Genomic DNA, 21,704 nt, shown 5'->3' on the forward strand with positions numbered 1-21,704 from the left:
CTCTATGTGAGACCCTGGGGAGCTGATGACTGGTAGACATTACTGATGTTCTAACACAATATAAGAAATCTTCCTGAATTTATGTATTAATGGCTTAGGCTGTTGATTTCCAAACTACGTGATAGAGTATAGTAGAGGTTCTGTGAGCGGGGCTGAAGGGTCCTTTGAAAACTTAACCCACCATGGTAGTCCCAGTGCAGCATTAATCCTTCCTTTGGTAATGTCATGCATGCAATTGAGAGAAGAATCAAGAGTACGTAGAATGTCAGAGGCATTGTCACTTCTCTAAAAACATGATTAGATTTCTGAACCCAGGCAAAGGGAAGGTGGCAGTATTTATTGTTGCAAGCTGGCATGCTTACTCTTGTTATAGTTTGTGTTAGTTTTTCAAAGTGTAAGAACAAAGTATGTCTCAAGCCAGCAATTCTCAATCTTTAGTGACCCAAGGTTCCCTGTGTTGTTTGTAAAACTTCTGTGATCTGCTCAAGCAGTGCCCTTCCATCACCGGTGACTGTCATGCATTAGACAGCCTCTTCCCTCAGTTCTTGAAGGGAACGGTTAAATAACATCCATTCTTTCCTCCTCTTCAACGTACTGCTTGTCCAGATGAAAAGCAGAGAATTTGATACGCACACTGCTATAATGATATTCAGTTGATGAATTTTTAAAAGCCTTCTGTTGGTGGGGGATCGTCACAACAGGAACAGAGAAAATAGCTGCAGTGTGGGTGGGATCAGGAAGATACAAGCTTTCTCACCCACATGGCAACCATACAGGATTTACTGTGATCAGTTGGCAAAATTTCCCAGCAAAGCAGTTTTGGAAAAGGTCAGGAAAAAGCCAGGGCAAACTTTGGAGGTAGATGAATATATCTCACTGATGTGAGGCAGCAAGAAAAATTCTGCTTTCTAGAACAGCATTAAACCTAGTGCAAATAATTTATGTAGAAACTGTCAAATGATAGAAAATAGTGGTTCTCAAAATCTGATTTCAGAGATCCCAAACTCCAAGGAATCTCCTTCCATGTTATAAGGTAAACTGTGTTGCATATACTGAGGGGCTCATTATTTTCCCCTCTTATTTATTTACAGGCTTCTGTGCTGCATGTTCCTAGCATAATTAACCTGCGGCAATTTATAACATAATTAAAACAATAAATGCACAATAGTAAAAGATCCCCTCCTACTCACCCCAGCCCTTCCTCCAAAACCCTCCCCCCTAACCAAGCCACCAAAATACTCCTGTATGTGCCCAGAAAATAAACACTGTGTGCAGGGACCAAGGGATTCCTGTAGGCTGAATCTCAATATGACCCACATCAGTATCAGACTGATTAGGCCAAAACTTACCATGTCTTATATGGATATACTCATTTTGAAGCCCAAAATATGTAGTCACAAAGTGCAAAGTTTATAAGGGTTCCAGTTAGGAACAAAGAACCGTACCTCAGCACCACTTAAAATGTGAAAGGTAACTATTAATTACTTTCAGTTAAGGACCTGGCATGTAGGAAACAGAGAAATGGTTTGTGGGTTTTTCTCCCCTTTCTCCATCCATCCAAGGTCTGTTTTTATAGCTGATAGAAACAATTTACTGATCCCTCTGAGAGGGATATGCAGAAGTACATTTCAGTGACATTGTCCTAATGAGCTGCATTATATGGAATGATATTGTGCCTTTGTTTCTTCTGCAGTATGGTATTGTGCTGGATGCTGGCTCTTCTCACACAAGCATGTATGTATATCAGTGGCCAGCAGAGAAGGAGAATGACACAGGAATAGTGAAGCAGATTGATATATGTGAAGTTAAAGGTAAGGGAATGGGAAGGTTGGAACTGATCACAGGAGAAATAGTAGGGCAAGGAGATTGAAAGAAGCATACTCAAAAAGACACCAGAAGGCAAAAATTATTCCTTTTGTATTAGATAGGTCACATAATTCACCATTTCTTGATAACCAATTTGAAGTATCTTGGAACAGAACTTTTTTTTTTTGAAGGATAGAGTATATGTTTCCCTGGATTATAGAGGATTAATCAAATTCTGCTTTTATCCTCCCAGGGTCAGGGATCTCATCATATGCCAATGAGCCTGAAAATGCTGGTATGTCCTTAAAGCAATGCATGGACAAGGCAAAGCTGGTCGTTCCTGCACGAAAATATAAAGAAACACCTGTTTACTTGGGAGCGACAGCTGGCATGCGGTTGCTGAGGTACTAGAGAAAAATATTATATGCTCTTCGGTTGAGAACCCAGGAATGCCAGAGATGAGCTCCGTGGCTGGCAGTTTTCAAAGTTCTTTTGGGATCAGCAGTGATAAAGGTTTTGCATCCATGTCCAGTTTGGCTTTTCCTCTGCCCAGTTCTGGGGAGATCTCAATTGCATATTAGCTTTCTACAGTGTCTGCATTCCTTGTTTTTAAATATGCTTCAGTGCTCATATTTGTCACATAGATGGGAAATTCATAAACAGGCTTACATTTCAGTCTAGCATAGTGCTGCAGTGTTGTTCTTCCACCCACCCCTAAATTTGTTCTGTGCACTAGAAAATTTTTCTGGATCCCCTAAGTCAGCGGTCCCCAACCCCCGGTCCAGAGACCGGTACCGGTCCGTAGATCAGTCAGTACCGGGCCGCAGCTCCTCCTTGTCCTCTTCCCTGATTGCTGCCTCGGGGGCTGCCCTGCCACTCTGCCACCGGCTCACCTTTGGTGCTCTCCAGCGGCCACCGTGGCTGGGGCTCCCCCTTGGTATGGCACTGTGCAGGTGCTGCTGGCAGCGCCCTCCAGTGGGCAGGGGGAAGCCAGGGGCACCGGTGGGAAAGCAAGTGGAGCAGGGGCTCAGGCAGTGGCGGCAACGTCCCTTGGCAAAAGACTACCCCCCCCCGGGCCTCAGTAAAATTGTCGAGCATTGATCGGTCCCTGGTGATAAAAAGATTGGGGACCACTGCCCTAAGTGATGACCCTCAGTTAGCAGAATCCCATCTGCTAGGTCTAGAGCCACCGTTTTTGGGTTGTCATTTGGAAGGAGCTGTTGCTAGAATGTTTGAATAGAGAGTACAGCAATCACAGCTCCTTGTTCTTCTTTGAGCACATGCTGCTAGGAGCATCAGGATAATAAGATGACATTGGTTGGTGATGAAGTGGATTCTTCTGTAATTTTCACCCTTGGCTTGTTCCTCATGGTAGTACTCCTGGTGTTCAGGTTGTATAATCTGTTTCTAGTCCACTTGGTTCTGGTTTTGAAATTAGTAACTCTGGCTTTACCACTTCCTTCACATGAGTTTGATATCAAATGCATGTCTTTCAATGGGCCCCAGATATGGAAAGATTGAAGTCCACTGCACTGTAATTTCTAGCATATCAAAGAAAATAGGAATGTTTTAGTGAGGAAGTATCATCTCTCTATTTCCCTCACTGTTTGTTACTGTGCAGGGGACTGTGTATATCCTAGCTATGAATCAGTGTGATCCACTTTTCAATTTGAGCCTAATTGAGTTTCACCATAAGGAAGAAACTCCTTTCCACTGTGTCTGATTCCTAAGAGATGCTGGCTTGGGTTTCTTATTCAGTTTAATAGTTAATAGAGACCACCTCTCCCAGTATGTTCGCTGGAGAGCTTTGTGCTCTGCTAACACCAACTTGTTCATAATCCTTGGCCCCAAAGATGTTTGCCTGACCTCAACCAGAGCCAGAGCCTCTTTGGTCCTATCTCTGACCTGGTGAAATGAGCTGCCTGCTGAAGCCCTGACAGAAATGTCAAAGTTCTATGGGCCAGCAGAATGGCACTCTTCCTCTAGGCATATGGCCTCCCTCCTCACCCTTTGTGTCCCCCCCAAATCCTGCTGACCCAGCAGAAGGCAACTAAAAGGGTGGGGGGGATGGATATTGACTTCGTATTGTTTATTGTAAACTGCCCCAAGCCCACTTACAGGACGGAATGGCATAGAACTAGAACAAATAAATAACAGATGCCACCAGGCTGGGTAGTGACTCAGACCATGGCAGTAACACATCTTTTGACAAAGTGGCAAGGCAACTTCACAGGGTCCAAAAAAAAGGGGAACTGAGACGCCACGAGGTGAAATAAGAGGAGATAGATTTGGCTATAATTACTATGCTAGCAAAGGTCTAACACAGGAGTTCAAGGTCTGAGCAGCAAATAATTGAAAGGAGGCAGAAGGTGAGAGATATTTTGTATGCTTCAGCCCTCACAAAAAGGGATAATCCAGAGCAGAAAAAATCTCAGGTTGGGAACACATCCTGCCCCCAATTATAGACTAAGTGGCCAGATCCAAAAAGAAGAAATCCTTTTATTTCTGGATCTCAAAAACAAGGTGATCACTGTCTGGTTGAAGATGCCCAAAAAGTAGGTAAGGGAGGTAGGCAGGGGTTTGTTTGGGGGCAATTTCTCTTTTTTGATGATAAGTGATAGGTGGTTTTGGCATGCAAAAACCAATTCAAAGAGAGATTATTATGTGAAGAACTGTTTTTTCCTTAGTAGAAGCTAGTGCAAAGGGTTCTTTATGATTAACAGCACTCTGATTAATTACTGAGAGGCCTTGGTGGCCAGATATTGGGCAAGGCATGACCTCTCCTAGAGGTAGCCATAGTTTCCCCTCAGTTAGTATTGTTGAGTTATGTGTGGGCCTAGTCCCTTTTGCCATGGTCAGAAATCCTGGGTTTTGGCCTAATATGCCATCATTACAACTGGGAGAAGGGGATCTGAGCCAAACTAGAAGCTTGCTGGCAATATCTTACTAAACAAATGCCCTGTATTGCCATGAGCTTTTGGTGAATCAGGGTCCCCTAACTGGTTACTCATTGTCCACACTACTCTTTTGCTTGCTATCTATTTTCTTTCAGTGGCAGTGACGCAATAGTTGTCATCAGAGGTGAGCCTTAAACCAAGCAACTTAATTTATCACACACTTCTAGCAAGGAATCTATATAAGCCACAAGGGCCACTTCCAAACATACACTTTGCTATTTCTGTTTCTAAAATGCCAGTTTCTAAAATGCCAGTAAAATGCCAGAGGCAGGCAGAAAACTGCTTGGAAATGCATCTCTTGACCCATTATGCATGGCGGCAGCCACTCCGGGCTACCGCCGTTCCAGTGTGCCAGGGTTTTATGTATTGTTCTCTGTTATGATGTAAACCGCCCTGAGCCTCCGGGGAGGGCGGTATATAAGTATGATTGATAAATAAATAAATAAATAAATAAATAAATAAATAAATAAATAAATAAATAAATAAAAAGCCCTGCTGTCCCCGAGTATGCATGGGGGTGGGGCATCCCGAGTGCAGCCTGGCTACTGTGACACAATAGTCCCGCAAGCGTGGGGAGCACACGTAAGCTGTGGCTGGGGGGGGGGAACCGGGGGCAGGGGGCCTCAATGTAGGATGGTGGGGAGTAGCATGCTGCTCTCCCACCATGGTGGGGGTGGGGGGTTACCCGTATCAGCTCCGCGGAGCCACGAAGCCTGCAGGGACGCCATAGGTTGGGGGAGGAGCCAAGCCAAAAGCCTGGCTCCTCCGATTACGCACGGGGCTCGGACGACCTGGCCCTCGCCTGTGCCCTCAGGAGTCCCAGGACTCCGGACAAACCTGTATTCCGTTAATGCGGGTCTTCCAAGGGCCAGGGCTGGGCTGGGCCCTGGTTGGTGGTGGCAGTGTGCAGAATTGGGGGTTTTCTCCGATGCTCTGCTGCCAGCGCAGGTGTTCTGGCCTGTGTGTAATCAGTTCTTGTGTAGACTCAGATAAGTGAGATGCACTCCTTTTAAAGCACTTGGAACCTTCTTTGCAGTTCACATTTTATTCTAGCATCTGTCCTATCAGGGGGTAAATATGCACACAGAATGGCTGCACACATTCCAGCAGGCATTTTTGAAAGGCCAAGAAGGAAATAGACATCAAAAGTGTCCCTAATGGAGCTGCATTGACATGCCCTACCCCTGCTCTTTCCTACATGCAGGAAGCAGAACAAGAATATTGCTGACAAGGTGCTCTCTGAAGTGACAGCAACACTGGACTCGTACCCTTTCAATTTCCAGGGTGCTAGGATCCTCAGCGGTGGAGAAGAAGGTGCCTATGGCTGGATCACTGTAAATTATCTGCTGGGCAATTTTAAGGAGGTAATATCAGAAAGGCAGTGGTGTGGCACCACAGAGCCTGGGCATCCCTTGAAATCCCCTCTTTACAGCATAAATCCCTTATCATTTTTGAGTGTCCTGATTTCATCTGAACATCTAAGAAGTTGTAAGGAATGGGAATGGAATCCATGCTGACAGATTTCTGTGGATTAACCACATGAGTCTGTTTTAGCAAAAACAAACAGAATACTTGTGGCATTATTTTTAAAAGCATCTTATGGACTGCAGCATGACCATGTGAGTTAGAACTCTGATGTCACAAGCTGTGGTCCACAAAAACACATGCCACTGAGACTTTTTGTTAGGGTTGTGCAAATTTATATTTCATAGATTTTAATTTGCTTAATAAAAAACAAATGTTACTATTATTTTCAGAGGGAGAATTTCCATACTCTTCTTCTCCTACTCTTCTGACCATGCACTTACTGTGCTGCAGATAGCAGTAGGGCTGCTTTGGTGGTATCAGGTGTGAGACTTGTAGTGACCAGCTAGGCAGGCCAGTGAGAATCTTCACCATCCCTGAGCTGCACTTTGGTTACTGATTTGGCAGTGTTTGAAGCTTGGCATTTGGGATATGTCAGGGTACCTCATCTCACAATAACATTTTCTGGGGTCCATTGAGAGCCACTGGAAGCAGGATGGGAGTAAAACTGCATATCTGCTGGCTGGCCGACCGGCCACTGCTACAAGCTTGGTACCTTATAGAAGTAGTGGCTGCCACCTGCAACACAATAAATGTAAGAAGCAGAGAGGGAGAAAGGAAGGGGAACGAAAAGAGGGAATCAAGAAGGAAATCTATTCTTCCATCTGAAGCATTCACTGCTTTATTCTATTTGCTTTCATTCTAAACATTAATGAAAGGAGCGAGGATTTTTTTAGATTGTGTAGTGATTGGAAACAATATTTAATCAGAATTGCAATATATAAAGCTTCCAGAGGAAGATTGCTTAAGTCCTCCCTGCTTTCCCTTCCTCATCTCCTGATCAAAAAATTACGGTATTTGTAGATGGTACTCCAGTGAAGACTTGTCCTGTGGATTGTGAAAGAGAATGTATTAGATGGTGATGGTGCCTTACCATCCTCTGGCACCCAGAGACATAGATGGATATTTATCTTAGCACAAACGCAAGCACAAACAGATGAACTCTGTCTGATAAGAGCCCTTAATTCACTATGTTGCTTATTCTATTACATAAAATTGCACAAATTTTATTAGCTGCCATTATTACCTTGTGGGGCATCTGGAGCTTATTCTTCTGCTATGCTAGTTTTGGGTGAATTTCAACTGCTGTTTGCTATGATTCAAATGAGTAGCCGTGCCGGTCTGAAGTAGCACGATCAAATCAGAGTCCAGTAGCACTTTTAAGACCAACAAAGATTTATTCAAGGCGTGAGCTTTCGAGCGCAAGCACTCTTCATCATAGTCTGATGAATAAATCTTTGTTGGTCTTAAAGGTGCTACTGGACTCTGATTTTATTGTGCTGTTTGCTATATCTTGGAAAGTGTGATTTCACCATAAAATAGTAATGCTTTTCCTCTACCTTCCCTCCAGCCTGATAGAGGGGAATGTGGCCAAGAAACAGAATTCTGTATCCTGCCACCTCCCAAAAGGACTTATGTTTACACTGGCCTTAAGATCTGCATACACTCCACATGCTTTTAGGGGCACCTCCTGTCCAGCACCACTTCCCCAAATAATGTGATAAAAAGAGACTGCAGTTGAAAGAACAGAGGGAGTCCCATTTGACATAGGATCATTAAGGTTTGAGAAGTGGAGGTAGGGTGGAAAGGAGGTTGATCTTGGCACTTGCAGCTTTCATTCAGAGCACATGTGCAGTGTTAATACCACTCAGTGGAAGCAATGGTTTGAAAGGGCCTGAATGTATTATAAGCATGTTATTGTATGGAAGGAATGAATTATAGGTCAAGCTTTGGTCTCTGCACTGCTTTTCCCCTGTTGAAGGTCACTCAGAGGGACAGCATACTCCAGTTCACTACATTTCTAAGAAGAAAGGTTTTCAAGGGAGAAAGGAAATAGAGATTATCAAAGTGCAATGACCATGCTTCTGTCTATTGATGGCAGTGATGACACATAATTTAGGATTCAGATTATTCCACGCTGCAGCCATCAGCTGCTGCAGGGATGTCTGCTGACCTTTCAAGGCTACTTGTGGCCCTTATTTCCCTTTCAATCTGGGCAGAGTCTGCACTTACTTTCTTTATTCCATTGTCAATCCTGTTGAATTCATATTGCTTTGAACTCAGGTATTCTTCTCCCCCCCCCCCTCCCCATTGAAACAGGAAAGTCTTCTGCACGTGGTTAGGGAGGCTCAGAAGGTGGGGGGGAGCCAAGCCTCTTTCTTTCTTTTCTTGAAGGCAGGGGGGAGAGGAGCCAGGCAGGGAGCCTCTTTCTTTTCTTGGAGGGGTGGGGGAGAGGATCGAAAAAGGCAGAGGAGGGAGGAAAAATCCAGGACCCAGAGAAATTGAGAGAAATTAGGGGCTTCTCCTTTAAGGCAAGCGTGTCACATGACCAGGTGTAGCCTATCAGAGGTTCTCTACCACGGAGCTTTCTTTCCCATCTGGATATTGAGGATTAGCAGCACTCTGAGATATCGCACAATAAAGGTAGGGTCACTCTGAATCAATCCTTCTTGCTGCAGAAGGAAAATTTTAATCGCCCCAAATCCAAACGGAAATCACATTCTGTGTAGAGGGCAGGGACTGAATCGATCTGGGGTTGGAATAAAAGCTCCGTGCAGTTTACACCCAGGTCTCAATAAATCAGTTTACACCCTGATATTGTTCCACCCACTCAGTTGTTAACCTGCCATGGTGTCTGCAATAATTTTATTCATCCCTAACTTCTTGGGCAGGTATGCAGATATTGGTGGCATTTTAGTTCAGAAGGAATTCACCTTACTTATATTGCTGTACAAGATTTTGTAGAACCCCTAGTCTTCAGAGGAACAATATTTGCTGAGATTACTAGTAATCTATGCATCACACTATAGTTTGATTGCTTTGTCTGTACTCTCTGGAACACATTTCCATTCTTTTTACTTCAGTCCTGAATGATCCAACAAATCTTTTTCCTCCTAACTCAGGTCCAAACTACACATAGTGTTGAAGTTCCATGAATGGAGGGGTCTTAAAATGGAGCACTTTCTCTACTTTTATAAAAAAAACACCCTTCCCCATAGGAAAAAAAATTAAGGTATCTGTATTTTGCCAGTCTTGTTCCTACTAAAGTTTATAACAGCCAGGGGAGACATGTTTGTGTGTTTATATGTTTTATATTTAATAGCTTTAAATATTTTATATATATTTGTATATTTGCCTTTTAATGTTTGAAGTGTTTTAATATTCAATTGCTTGAGAAATGAGGCATGGAAATGTTTTTAATTAATATTTTTTTCCAGTAGAAAATGGCATGGCAGAAGTAAACTCTCCCTTTTCCCCAGTACCACAGTCCTGATCCATGGGGGGGGATCCTGAGGCTGTTTTTGAGCCAGATGACATATCTCCAGTTTCAAACATGGCACTTCAACATCATGTACACTTTGGCCCTCACTTTCTTGCCTATGCTAAGCATCCCTCTAACCATCTCCTTTTCCCCTGCCTCCATTTTCCTCAGCCAGATCCCCTTCTGTGGCTCCCCCAACCTGGTTCTTCTGTCTCTTGGCCTGACCCTGCAGCTTTCTCCCACTGGACATGTTCTTTTTGCAGTCTGTCTGGCCACGTTTCCTGCCCCGTATATATCCCAGTGTGGAGACAACAGGGGCATTGGACCTTGGAGGCGCTTCCACACAGATAACCTTTGTACCGGACCAGGAAAACATCGAGTCACAAGGAAATATTGTGAATTTCTATCTCTATGGGAAGAACTACACTGTATATACACACAGCTTCCTGTGTTATGGGAAGGACCAGGCATTACGCCTGAAGCTGATCAAAGATGTTCAGGTAAGTATTGAGTGCCGCCACCTGTTTTTTATTTTGGGGAGGGGGGTGACAATGCTGAGGATGCAGCTCATTTAGACTTGTTTCTTTTAATTATGTTGATATTGTAAACTCTGAGCCTTCTAAGACCCTGTGGAGATTTTCTCAGAGACATTCTTGGAATTTCCCCATCCAAGAAAATTAGGCTCCTGAAAAATAAATCTCACCATAGGAGCCTATCTTACACTCGGCTTAGTACAGCTTCCCCCAATTTGAGGAGCATTTTGCAGCCATAGAAATTAACATAATCAAAATGAATTTGTCTTGAGATGTTGGCCAGGTCTGTTTAATTATGTTTTATCTAGCCAGCTCCTCCAAAAAGTTAAGATTACTGTATGTGGTCTCCCCTGCATCCGCTCTGAAGGAGTGATTGATCCCAAATCTCCATCTGAACATTATGGCAGAGTGGGGATTTGAATCTAGGTCTTCCTAATATTAGCTGGACATAGTTGTTTCACTGAAACACAACTGTGACTTGCCAAAGTAAAGTAAAGCTCCAGAACAAACAGGGGCCCTAGCTCTCTTGGGCTTCTCTGTGCTTGTCACTTAGGATCTGGATGTTTTTAAAATTTATTTAGAATATTTAGATGCCACTTTTCTCTGGAACTCCAGACTCAAAGTGGCATACAAACTTTGAAATTAAACACAAATGTAATCTTGCATCTCACCTGTTTATTGCCGGTTATTTTTGCAATGTTTATGTGACTTCTGACTCATTTTCTGCAGGGGAGAGCAGAAGAGAAATACCAGGATCCATGTTTCAATCCTGGTTATAAGAGGATCATGAAGGTTTCTGACCTACTCACAAACCCCTGTGTTGCTGGTAGCGTGCCTTCCCTATCCTTCTCACAGATTGAAATTGAGGGCACTGGGCAGTATGAAAACTGCCAGACCAGCATTGAGAGAATCTTCAATCTTACTCACTGCCCGTATTCCAAATGCTCATTCAATGGCATTTTTTTACCGCCTGTGCGAGGGAAATTTGCGGTGAGTCTGTACAGACATCAATCTGCCTGCAGGAAAGGCTGATGGTTTGACACTAGAGAATGCAATTTGACTACTGCTACAATTTATTTATTTAAAAATGATATGCTTCAAGAGGTTCACAATATCAGTCATAGAAGCATAAATTTATTAAAATTAAACCTGTTAAAACCCCAGGGTTTAAAACAGTTGACAGTGTGAATAATACTCATATCAGCCCTCAGGCCAGATTCAGAGTGTAAAAACAATATGAAAGATCAACCCCTAGTTAAAAGCCTGGATTTTTAAAATAATGTTTTGGCCTGGCACCAAAAAGAGTCCAGGTGCTTTTCAAGGGGAAGGGCATTCCACAGGTGAAGTGCCATTACTCTGGTGTCCAGCCATGTCTCTCTTCCCTCTGAGAGAGAGAGAGCCCTTCCTGTCTGTTCTCTCTTGGCTACCAAAGTGAGGCCTCCCAAACCCACACCTAGATCAATGAGGCAGATGCCTTTTTGTTAGTAAAGGACTGCTTTGATTGCTGTGTCCTGGTCCCAAAGAAGATGAAGTAACAGAACATATCCCTTTCCTCACTATTGTGGCTTTACACCTATTCAGATCAAGATGCAGATAATGCAAACGGAGCATCTAGAATTTGCAAGAGCACTACCAATTTAGACTGGATTTTGAACTGCTTCATGCACTGGATACATTCACTGTGTGTTTGTCCTTCTAACTACTGTCTTGTTAGTGAAGGAGCCAAGCAATAAAGCCTTATGTAGGCTTTCTATGAACCCAGGCAAAATTCAGTCATGTTCTTAAAAGGGGGAAGGGGGAGTTACTATTTAGTAAGAAAGCAAAAAATGGAAAATCAGGCACAGAAAAATACACATAAAAATTGTACTCTCGCCAAATTAATGGGCAGGCATTTATTTGCATTTCAACCATTCAAAGAAGAGTAGTACAATGTTTAGAGAGGCAAAGTTATCCTTACCTTAAAAAAACTGGTTTGTTTTCTTTATTTTTGTACCAGTGTGGTAAGGTAAAGGTATCCCCTGTGCAAGCACCGGGTCATGTCTGACCCTTGGGGTGACGCCCTCTAGCGTTTTCATGGCAGACTCAATACGGAGTGGTTTGCCAGTGCCTTCCCCAGTCATTACCGTTTACCCCCCAGCAGCAAGCTGGGTACTCATTTTACCGACCTCGGAAGGATGGAAGGCTGAGTCAACCTTGAGCCGGCTGCCGGGATTGAACTCCCAGCCTCATGGGCAAAGCTTTCAGACTGCTGCCTTACCACTCTGCGCCACAAGAGGCTCTTACACCAGTGTGGTGGATTACAGCAAATATATAGGCTGCAAAGGAAAATCACTGTTTTTATGGGAAGGAAATGTATGAGGTTGACATCATATTCACTATGATTTAATTACATTTCAAATAAAGGAGAAGACATAACTGATGAGAATTTATTTGAAAATGCCTGCAGGGGCTGTCTAGTGTAACCACAGAAGATAATAGATATCAATTATATGCAGAACTACAGGTGGACGGATAACAGTGTCTGGCATTTCACAGCCTCTTACTAAAGTTGTCCAAAAGGAGACTTTATAGCAAAGAAAGAGGCATTTTTTGGCTATTAGAATACAAAAGAATCTTTATATTTTAAAAAATCACATATATCTGCTGGGCAAACATATCTCTTATATTATGTACATCTGTTACTGTTGCATTTGATTAGTAAGGTGTGGCTAATGCTTGCAACGTCATTAATGAGTTGGAGACGAGATCTCCACCCTGTGTCTGAACTGTTTTGTGATCTTTCTGTGTCTTCCGCTAGGTGGCAAACTCTAACCAGACTACACTTACCTAGAGTATTTATATTCCTTATGATTTTAATCAGTATCAATGCCCAGTCAAAGCAGCAAATATTCTACCTACACAAAATTCCTACAGAACTTCTGAGAGTAGTTCTGATGCACATGAAGTACTGTGAATTACCATGTGCTATAGCATTATATGGAAACTCCCAGCCCATGAAACTCCCAGATCATTTTTGTTGGACATTACAAGGCTTTGATACGTACTGTACGTACTGTGTTTATGGAGCATTCACATTCTAGATTTTGTTTCAGCCTCTGTCTCCTCAAGGGGCATGGTGGGAGAGGGAATCCACTGGCTGAAGCCAACTAGGTTCAAGTCTGTGCCCCCAGATTTGTTGGGACTAATGCAGAGAGAGCACTGGCTTCCATTTCATTTAAATTTTTCTAAGGTATTCATTTCTGTTTCTTTGTAGGCCTTTTCTGCTTTCTATTATGTAATGAGCTTCCTAAATGCGACAAAAACACCTATGGATCAAACAGTGCAGAAAATTAAGGCGTTCTGCTCCAGACCCTGGGATGAGGTATACAAATTCCCCAGCAATAAGAAACATGATCCCCAGCTCTGAGGAGGTGAAACCTCCCACTGGCACCAGTGCAGTATGATGTAGAGGTCTAATGAGCTTGGTTCATTTTTCTATGCTCAGGTGAAAGCAGCATATCCGAAGGTAAAAGAGAAGTACTTAAGTGACTACTGCTTCGCAGCTGTTTACATAATGTTACTTCTTGGCAAGGGCTACCACTTCACGGAGGATACGTGGTCGTCCATCCAGTTCAGGGGAAAGGTATCTGAAAATGCAGAGACTGAAACTGGGAGTGGCCATTGGGTAGTGGTGGAAAGTTTGGGAAGCACATACTTCTCATTGGCAGAGGTAGAGGTGGGATTGAGTGTTGGATCACACACTTTTCTCAGAAGTGCCTCAACTTTGTGTGTCCCTCCTGTTGTGACTTTTGTCCTTTCTATTCTCATTTCAGATTGGTGAAAGTGATGCTGGATGGACTCTGGGCTACATGCTGAACCTCACCAACATGATCCCTGCGGAGAGGCCCTATACACCGCCGCTGTCCCATATTACCTATATTAGCCTCCTGGTCATCTGTTCCCTTATGATGGTGACCCCATTCCTTCTAGGCTTCTTGTTTTTTTGTCAACCAAAGTGCATGAGAAAGGCAATTATTTAATCTGGGTTTGGCCTCGCCCAGAGTTGACCATTTAGATCAGAAAACAGTGCTCTTCTGGTGTATTCAACTATAACGACTGGCTCCAGTGAGGTTCCACTATCTCCAGCAACACTCAAGATGGTAACATGCTGATTTCCTGTCCTTTTTCTTGGTTTGAAGACTCAATTCCCATCCTGCTCCTGAATGGGGCCTGACAGTAGGAGCCTTGGGTGTTATATTAAATGCCTCTTTCTCTCAGGTTTGCCTTTTGTGTATTGCCTTGGTCATAGGAATACAACACCAGAGGGCACCCATTCAGAAATGATGAAACACAGGGTGAGACTCAGCCTAGCAGGAGCAGCCCCTTTCAGTCCCTCGGGAAGACCAACAGTTATACAAAATGCTGCTCGTTGGGTCCATGTATGTTTGTTGAACTTCCACTTTGTGGGGAAATCTTCCATGCAAAGCTTTGTTTTTCATTCAGGAAGGAAAGGCATTTGACAACAGCCTGTCTACCATGTCTGTGCATCAGCCAAAAAAAGGGAATGCACCTGCTCTGCAGAACTTGCCACAGTGGTACATATCAAACATGCATTTTTCACAAAACATTAATCTGGGAGAGAACGTCACTCTGCATCTACCAGGAATGATCCCTAACCCAGAACCAGCATTTTTAAAAACTGTGGAGTGCCAGTAGCTGCAGTTACTGGGAGTGGACCATGTGTTACTGGACTACCTGTGAATTGTTTTGAGTTCGTCAAGGTGATCTGCAATCAGATGGTTCCTATTGGCTGCATACATCCAGGAAACTTGACATTGTACTTTTTAAAGCAGCCTATATTGATGCTGTTGCCATCATCAAGTACAGTGGAAGATCACAGAAATTGGGAGTGTGTGTGTGTGTGTGTGTGTGGGCGGGGTTAATTTAAAATCTTTGCAACTTCTTTCACATCCTTTCAGCTGAAGAGCTCTCAGATTAGAGGATACATTCTTTACATCCCAGAATCTCCAGCAGCAAGGGAGGAATGAAGTTCCAAAGGAGACTCTGACCTCTGTGACTGAATAGCACAGGGTGATTCACATTGATGTAACTGGAAATGAAGAATTCACATAGCCAAAGCCTTCCTTGCCCTCTTCTAACAAGGAAGCCAGTCTGTGATACAATCTGCTGAATGGCCTACCAGGAAGCTTCTGTCTTTTATGGATGGTCCTTTCCTACAGTTGGAATGAGAGGTATCCTCACCAAACCAGCCAGTTGCCATTTTTAGTCATTCATACTCTGCCACATTGTAACTGTAGGGAAGCTTCATGTCGCCCAATTCACCCCCCAGGTCATCCAATGCACCCATGCTGAGACCAATGAAGTGGGATTGATTGTTGACTTTATGGAGAAGCTGTATGGGTATCTTATCCTAGTTTATATTTTTATTCTACTTTTATTCTGTTTTGCAAATCTTGTTGGTATCCATTCTCTTGCAGACTAACAGAGCTACCCTCTGAAAATATGTAGTCTAATGGGCATTTGTATGCCAATATATTGTGCCTCCAGTCTTCAATAGCATCCTGCTGGCATTCAGAATAAAAGGGAGATGGAGAAGGAGGTCAGATTGGGAAGACAGGAGCTTTGAAAGTAGTGCATAGTGCTGTGAGTCAGAGGCTGACCTGGTTGAATCAGCACGTATTTAACATTCATACCTGGTCCTGAGGTGCTTTTTAGCTGTTAGGGGAGATGAAGCTGGCTATGCTGGTGCTTAATCCATCGTAGTTGTCTTCATTCCAATAAATGCTTATGCTTACTAAATACAATGTAGGCATGAAGTGTGCATACCCTCAGGAGACTTTTCCAATCAGACAGTTGTTCTCCTCAGGAATATTAAAGGAGGGCATAATCGTTAAGTGGCATCACAGCTCACTGGATGACAGACATGTATTTCTTGTAACCCAAACTAGAAAAGGGAATATAGACAGAGAACAAACATTTTAGGAAATAAGAATAAAACCAGCATGCTTAGAACAAAATCTTTTAACTTAGATGTAATGAGCTGGGTGTTATAGTGTACTTCACTACATTTTGGGCACAAGTACAATCTTCCTCAAAGCAAACTCAGGAAAAAAATTATTTTTAATTTGTAGCAGAAGCTGGTTTTGCACAGCTCTAATTGATGCTTGTGTCAGTCATAAAATCATCCCCTTCCTCCTCAAAGCAATTTTTCAAAACTAATTCTTAAAAACCGTAATAAAAAAAAACATTACAGCATTTTATCTCTTAAACATGAAGTCAGCTTTAAAAAATGAACAGTGTCTTCTTCAGAAATGGGTGGAGGCAATGAGTACCTTTTGATGACTAAAGTCAGGAGGTAGCTGTACTCCTCTCCTGTGAGAAAAATCCACACACAACCTTCCTGTTTTATCTGCACGCAGTATCAAATGGTAAATGTATCAAATATGAAGAATTCTTCAAAATGTTAGGAATATTGTGCAAGTGAACATTTCTGTATGAGAATTAAAACCAGTATCTTTCAGTCTGGTTTTCAAATCAATTTGGTCTGTCCTCATCCCCAGTATTTACTAAAGGAGTACATTGGGTTGATTTGTCTTTATCTCTCGGGTAGAATCCTGCTGTAATTTCCATTGTGTTTTCAATAAAGGCAATGGGCTACAAAACAGTAAAAGCTATGCCCACTATTCACTACAATCTTATTTCCTTGCCAAAGACAGCATGTTCAGAGCTCTAGAGGGGCACTAATGTGAGCATTGTTTGAGCCAGACTTCCCTTTTCTACCTCTAGATTTCTGTTTTTACTGTCTCTGGCTTCAATGTAAAAGGCAACAATCTGAAATCAGAGGCAGATGTTCAGTATAGTTTCTGAAGTGGATGCTGAGCCTTGACTATTCTTTATGAAGCAAGTGGCTTCAGGAACCATCCAACAGCTCCGAGTTTAGAGAGCTGATTCTTCACGTGGCCATGCTTGACTATTGGCACAAGCTGGAGCCCTAATGTCCTCCCCACTTCTATACCTTGGTTTTGCTTGGGATCACATCACAATCCATTTGTACCTCTGCTGTCCTTAGCAGCCAACTTGCATAAAAATGTATTGTCTTAAGCTGACTCCATTTAACCTGTCCAAATGTTTCTGCTTCCAGCAATTCTTTTCATGTGCTTAAATTGGACCACATGGACAGCCAACCCTGTTTTGGAGCCGGGGGCTGATTTAAAACCCTTTAACAAGGTACTGAGGCACTGAGGGAGGGGGTATGGTGTAAGACAAGGATTCTTGCTTCCATCAGTGCCTCTGCACTATTGATGGAGAGTCCAAAATTGGGTATTGCCAGAAGCTTATGTGCAACAATCACATTTACAGTTCTGCAGTCAAATGCAGGCAATGTGCTCTCCCTATGCTGTCTTGTAGGGTATCCTTGATAATGCTAAGTCCCGTGCCTTTCCCTTTCATTCCAAAGGCAGCAGACTATTCTTACACACCTCTGTATTTGTATTAAAGATGTTTTGATTAATACCAGTGAAGTTTATTTCCATTATTTCTAAAGGAGGGTAGAAGGGTTGGATCAAATAAACTATCCAACATGTTTTTAAATGGCAGGAATTGTCCTGTGCTGTATCTCCTGGTATTAGTTACATTCCAGAACCCCAGTTTTGATGGACTTCAGTGGATCCTAGTGTCAGGCTTTCTCTTAATTCAGAACCTGGGCTAGCAGCTTACTATACCTAATCTTAAGCAACCAAGGTCATTGGTGTCATGGTTGTGGAAGGAGGTCTTTGTGAATTAGTTGTATGCATTTGGAAACCTTGACCTGTCTCAACCCTGCTACTATCTTATGCTGTGCCAAACAGGAAGTATATTTGATTTTTTTAAGTTGCCTTTCACCCAAAGGGTCTTATGGCAACTTACATTAAAACCAAGAAAGTAAAAACATAAAAACTATTACTGTTAAAATAAGTGACGATCACGACACCACTGTTAAACTACCCAAACAGGGTTACCCTCCAAAGGGCAACCTACACAATTAAGCTCTACATGCCCTGCAAAAACCAAACAAGCCCGGATGGGCACAGGTGTCATCCTAGACTGCAGTCCATGGATAGGGGCCACAACTGATAAGGCCCTTTCCCCAGTGATCACTAATGGGACCATCCTGGGGATAGGCAACAGCAAGTGACTCCTAGATGGGAGTGTGGGGGACTGTAATGGGAGAGGCAATCTCATAGGTTTGATATCCCCACACCAATAAGCTTTAAAGGTTAATACCATTTTGAATTTGATCTGGAGACTTATTGGTAACAGATTCTCAGCTTTTAGTTCTGAGAATTTAGCTGCTCTTCTGGTTTCTTAATGCTGATGAGAATTTTGAGGAGCAGGAATAGCTAACCTGACTAGAGGTAACCTGCAGATTTATGCCTGCCCACAGAGGCTTATGGATCCAGAGAAATTCCTGAATGCTCTGCAGGATCCAAAGCCCCCCATAAACTCATTCGATGAGATGGTCAATGACTGGCATAACTGGCCACTGGCCACTATCTATGAGATTGCTCACCAAAATCCTCTCCCTGCCTGCTCTAAACCAGCTCCCTGGTACACTGAGAAGCTGCACAAGAAGAAGTGGGAATTGAGACTGGAGCAAGGTTCTTGGCAAACCCGTGACAAAGCTGCAAGAACATGTTATAGGATGCTTATGAAAGCCTATGAGACGGCAGTGATAGAGGCTAAATGGGACTTTTACGCCACCTCCATTGCACTTGCCAGCTCATGCCTGACTCAATTATTTAATTTGGTCTGAGAGCCCTGTGAGAAGGGTGCATAATTAGTAGTCAATCGGAAATCAGCTGTGAGGCTTTTGAGAGTTACTTTGCAGATAAAGTCTTGTCACTGCACCATGATCTTCCTCATAGAACAAAAGTTTATTGAAGAAAAATGAAAGCATCTACAGTGAAAGCATGCTCAGGACTGAGGTACAAAGCATAGCACAGGAAATATAGAGGTTTTCTCCCCTCCCCTGGGAATTCAAACCAGGCACAGTTCAAAGGAGTCAAAACATAGAGATAACTATTTAGCCATCCGGAGCAACAGGTCTGGAAACTATAGAGTACTAACAAAAGGGAGGAGAAGGAATGTGGAGGGGAAAACAGGGAGGCATAAAACAGTGGCAGGAAACAACCTTGGGGTGTCAAGCCAAAGCATCTGTGTTACATCAGGCCAAGACAGGTCAAAGCAACACCTTAACAAGCAATAGAATCGAATCACTGAAACTAAATAAAAACATGGCAGAAAACCTGGAGATTCTGACATTGGGAAACCTAGAGCAGTCAAGAAAAGCCAGAATTTCATTTTTATTTGTATATGAGTTTTAGGTTAGTGAATTGATGTATTATTATTTATTTATCAAATTGACTTGCAGCAGTTCACAGTAAAAAGATGAAAACCAGCATGATCCCTAAAGCCCGCCTTAAACATTAACATTAAAAGATGGTGATGCAAGAGTTCTAACTCCCAGCCCCTGTCCAATTGCGGTCAAAAGCTCTCTCATTGGGAGTGAGGCTCCTGATCCAACAAACACGAAGGGAGCCCCTGTTGGCAACTCCGGAACCTCACCAAGGCCTCAACCATATGCCTGGCGGAAGAGCTCCATCTTGCAGGCCCCGTGGAAAGCTGACAAATCTGACAGGGCCCATTTTCGGGAGCTCATTCCAGCAAGTTGGGGCCAGGGTATAGTAATTGGTATAGATATATACATATATTTTTGATATCACAATAAAATATATGAATTGCAAAAACAAAGAAGGAAAAAGAAACCCCAGAATTTAATGAAACCCTGGTTAAGAAAGCCTTATATAGCAATAATGTAAATACGATGTGTCAACAGTGCTGACAGCTATTTTAAGTGCAATTTTAAAATTTTAAATGAACAAATGGTTTTATACTGTAAAAAATTGTAATATTGATGATGATGTTCACCACCCTGAAATGATGAGTCCAAGAGGGATGGTATATAAATTAAATTAATAATACTATATCTTACTTTGAGGCTGCCCAGCTTTTCTCTTGCCAACCCTCTTTATTAATGTAAGAGTGGGCAATAAAACAGTTGTAATATGACATCCCTACATGGTATTAAGTCAAATCTTTATTATTATGGTACTAGACCAGTAGTCAAATTACCAATGGGAAGAACTAAAGGAAAAGAAATCTTATTACAAAGCATTAATTAAATGCAAAAAGTTAGAGGATACATACAAAACATGGGAACTGCTAAGGCAAGCAATTAAACAAAATAACACATCGCAATTCTGGAGACTAGTTTCTGGTTGTACAAGTAAATCCTATCCATGGTATTAAGGCTTGTCTGTAGAGCAGAATGACCACCACTTGATAATTTCATACAAGGAAGAACCATTAATGTGTGATTTAAATTACTGATTACAATGAAAATGTGGGGGTTAATTTCTAGCTGCATAAGAATAATACTCTTTCTCAAAATCTAAAAATGTATTCCTATCTTGGCAATTAGAAATAATCACCTACTTTTGGGGACCTATACAAACATGAAAGAAATTATGACATTTAGATGAGCCATAGTCCAGAACTTTCTCTACTGGCCAAAAAAGCTTTGTTAATATTTCAATGCTGTTTGGCACTCTGGGGTCCAACATCTTTTTTCTCAGTAAAAACCTTGAATGAGATGGGAATTGTTTTACATTTAGGCAGAATGTAGCAGTAATACTTTGCTAGCCCCAGAAATTACTGGACTTGACAGGATGTTTTAGCAAAGGAGCTAATAAACCTGAATCACACCTTTAACTTTGCTTATTTTCCCCATTAGATTCAAGTGGAGCAAGTTTGATTTTTTTTAAAGATAGGATTTATTTATTTATTGGTGTTTTATCCCACCACTTTCCTTAGACTTGTGGTGGGTTTCTCTTTGTCCCTTTGTTGTCTTCCAAGATATCCAGCTAATCTTGCAATCAGTTCTTGTGATCACTGTTTGCATAGATAACAGATTCAAGAACAAGCAATGCAGTCTACCCAGTGTTGATAATTTGAAGGTTGTATCCGACTGAGCAGACACAAAAGGGATGAACTATAATTGATTCCATGTTTTATACAAGTTAATTAAATTACCCAAAAAAACATGATCCCAAGAGACCTCTCTCACCGGTAAATTAGATGAGAAGAGGCAGTTCCTGTTATGTAAAAGTTGACATCCAATAACCATGGAGAGTTCCGAATTGTGGTTCATAAATTCTGGATTATCTCATTTATCAAAGGGTTGGGTTTTTCTTTTTATATATACGTTAATGAGTTAATGGATTTTGTTTTCGTCATCTCTTATAGACTGTAACATTCATGATGTTGTTATGTCTTGAATGTTGCCCATTAATGAGGATACTGCACTCTCCTGTGTGCTGCTTGTTTGTGAGATTTTGATCTGGTTTCTGGTTTACAGTGGAAGTCAGTCCCCTGTTTACCCTTCAGTTAATAAATGCCCAGAAATCAACACAACTTTCCAAATGTGCAGAGGCTTTGAGTGAATCTGGCTCCAGGAAGGGGGGC

General features: G+C 42.3%; 1 protein-coding gene across 4 annotated transcripts in view; it reads left to right on the forward strand.

The window, feature by feature from the left end:
- The window catches only part of ENTPD1 (ectonucleoside triphosphate diphosphohydrolase 1), a 41,566-nt gene extending 23,912 nt beyond the window's left edge, over positions 1 to 17,654 (forward strand). For all 4 annotated transcript variants that reach the window (XM_077349379.1, XM_077349382.1, XM_077349380.1 and 1 more), the window contains 8 exons: positions 1,694 to 1,811; positions 2,060 to 2,210; positions 5,968 to 6,127; positions 9,873 to 10,109; positions 10,872 to 11,132; positions 13,396 to 13,503; positions 13,627 to 13,764; positions 13,955 to 17,654. In XM_077349379.1, coding sequence (XP_077205494.1) covers positions 1,694 to 1,811; positions 2,060 to 2,210; positions 5,968 to 6,127; positions 9,873 to 10,109; positions 10,872 to 11,132; positions 13,396 to 13,503; positions 13,627 to 13,764; positions 13,955 to 14,161 — 1,380 coding nt within the window. In that variant the 3' untranslated portion in view covers positions 14,162 to 17,654. The remainder of the gene's footprint in view (positions 1 to 1,693; positions 1,812 to 2,059; positions 2,211 to 5,967; positions 6,128 to 9,872; positions 10,110 to 10,871; positions 11,133 to 13,395; positions 13,504 to 13,626; positions 13,765 to 13,954) is intronic.
- Positions 17,655 to 21,704: the final 4,050 nt, after the last annotated feature.

This window comes from Paroedura picta, chromosome 8 (assembly GCF_049243985.1).
Source record: "Paroedura picta isolate Pp20150507F chromosome 8, Ppicta_v3.0, whole genome shotgun sequence".
Taxonomy (NCBI): Eukaryota; Metazoa; Chordata; class Lepidosauria; order Squamata; family Gekkonidae; genus Paroedura; species Paroedura picta.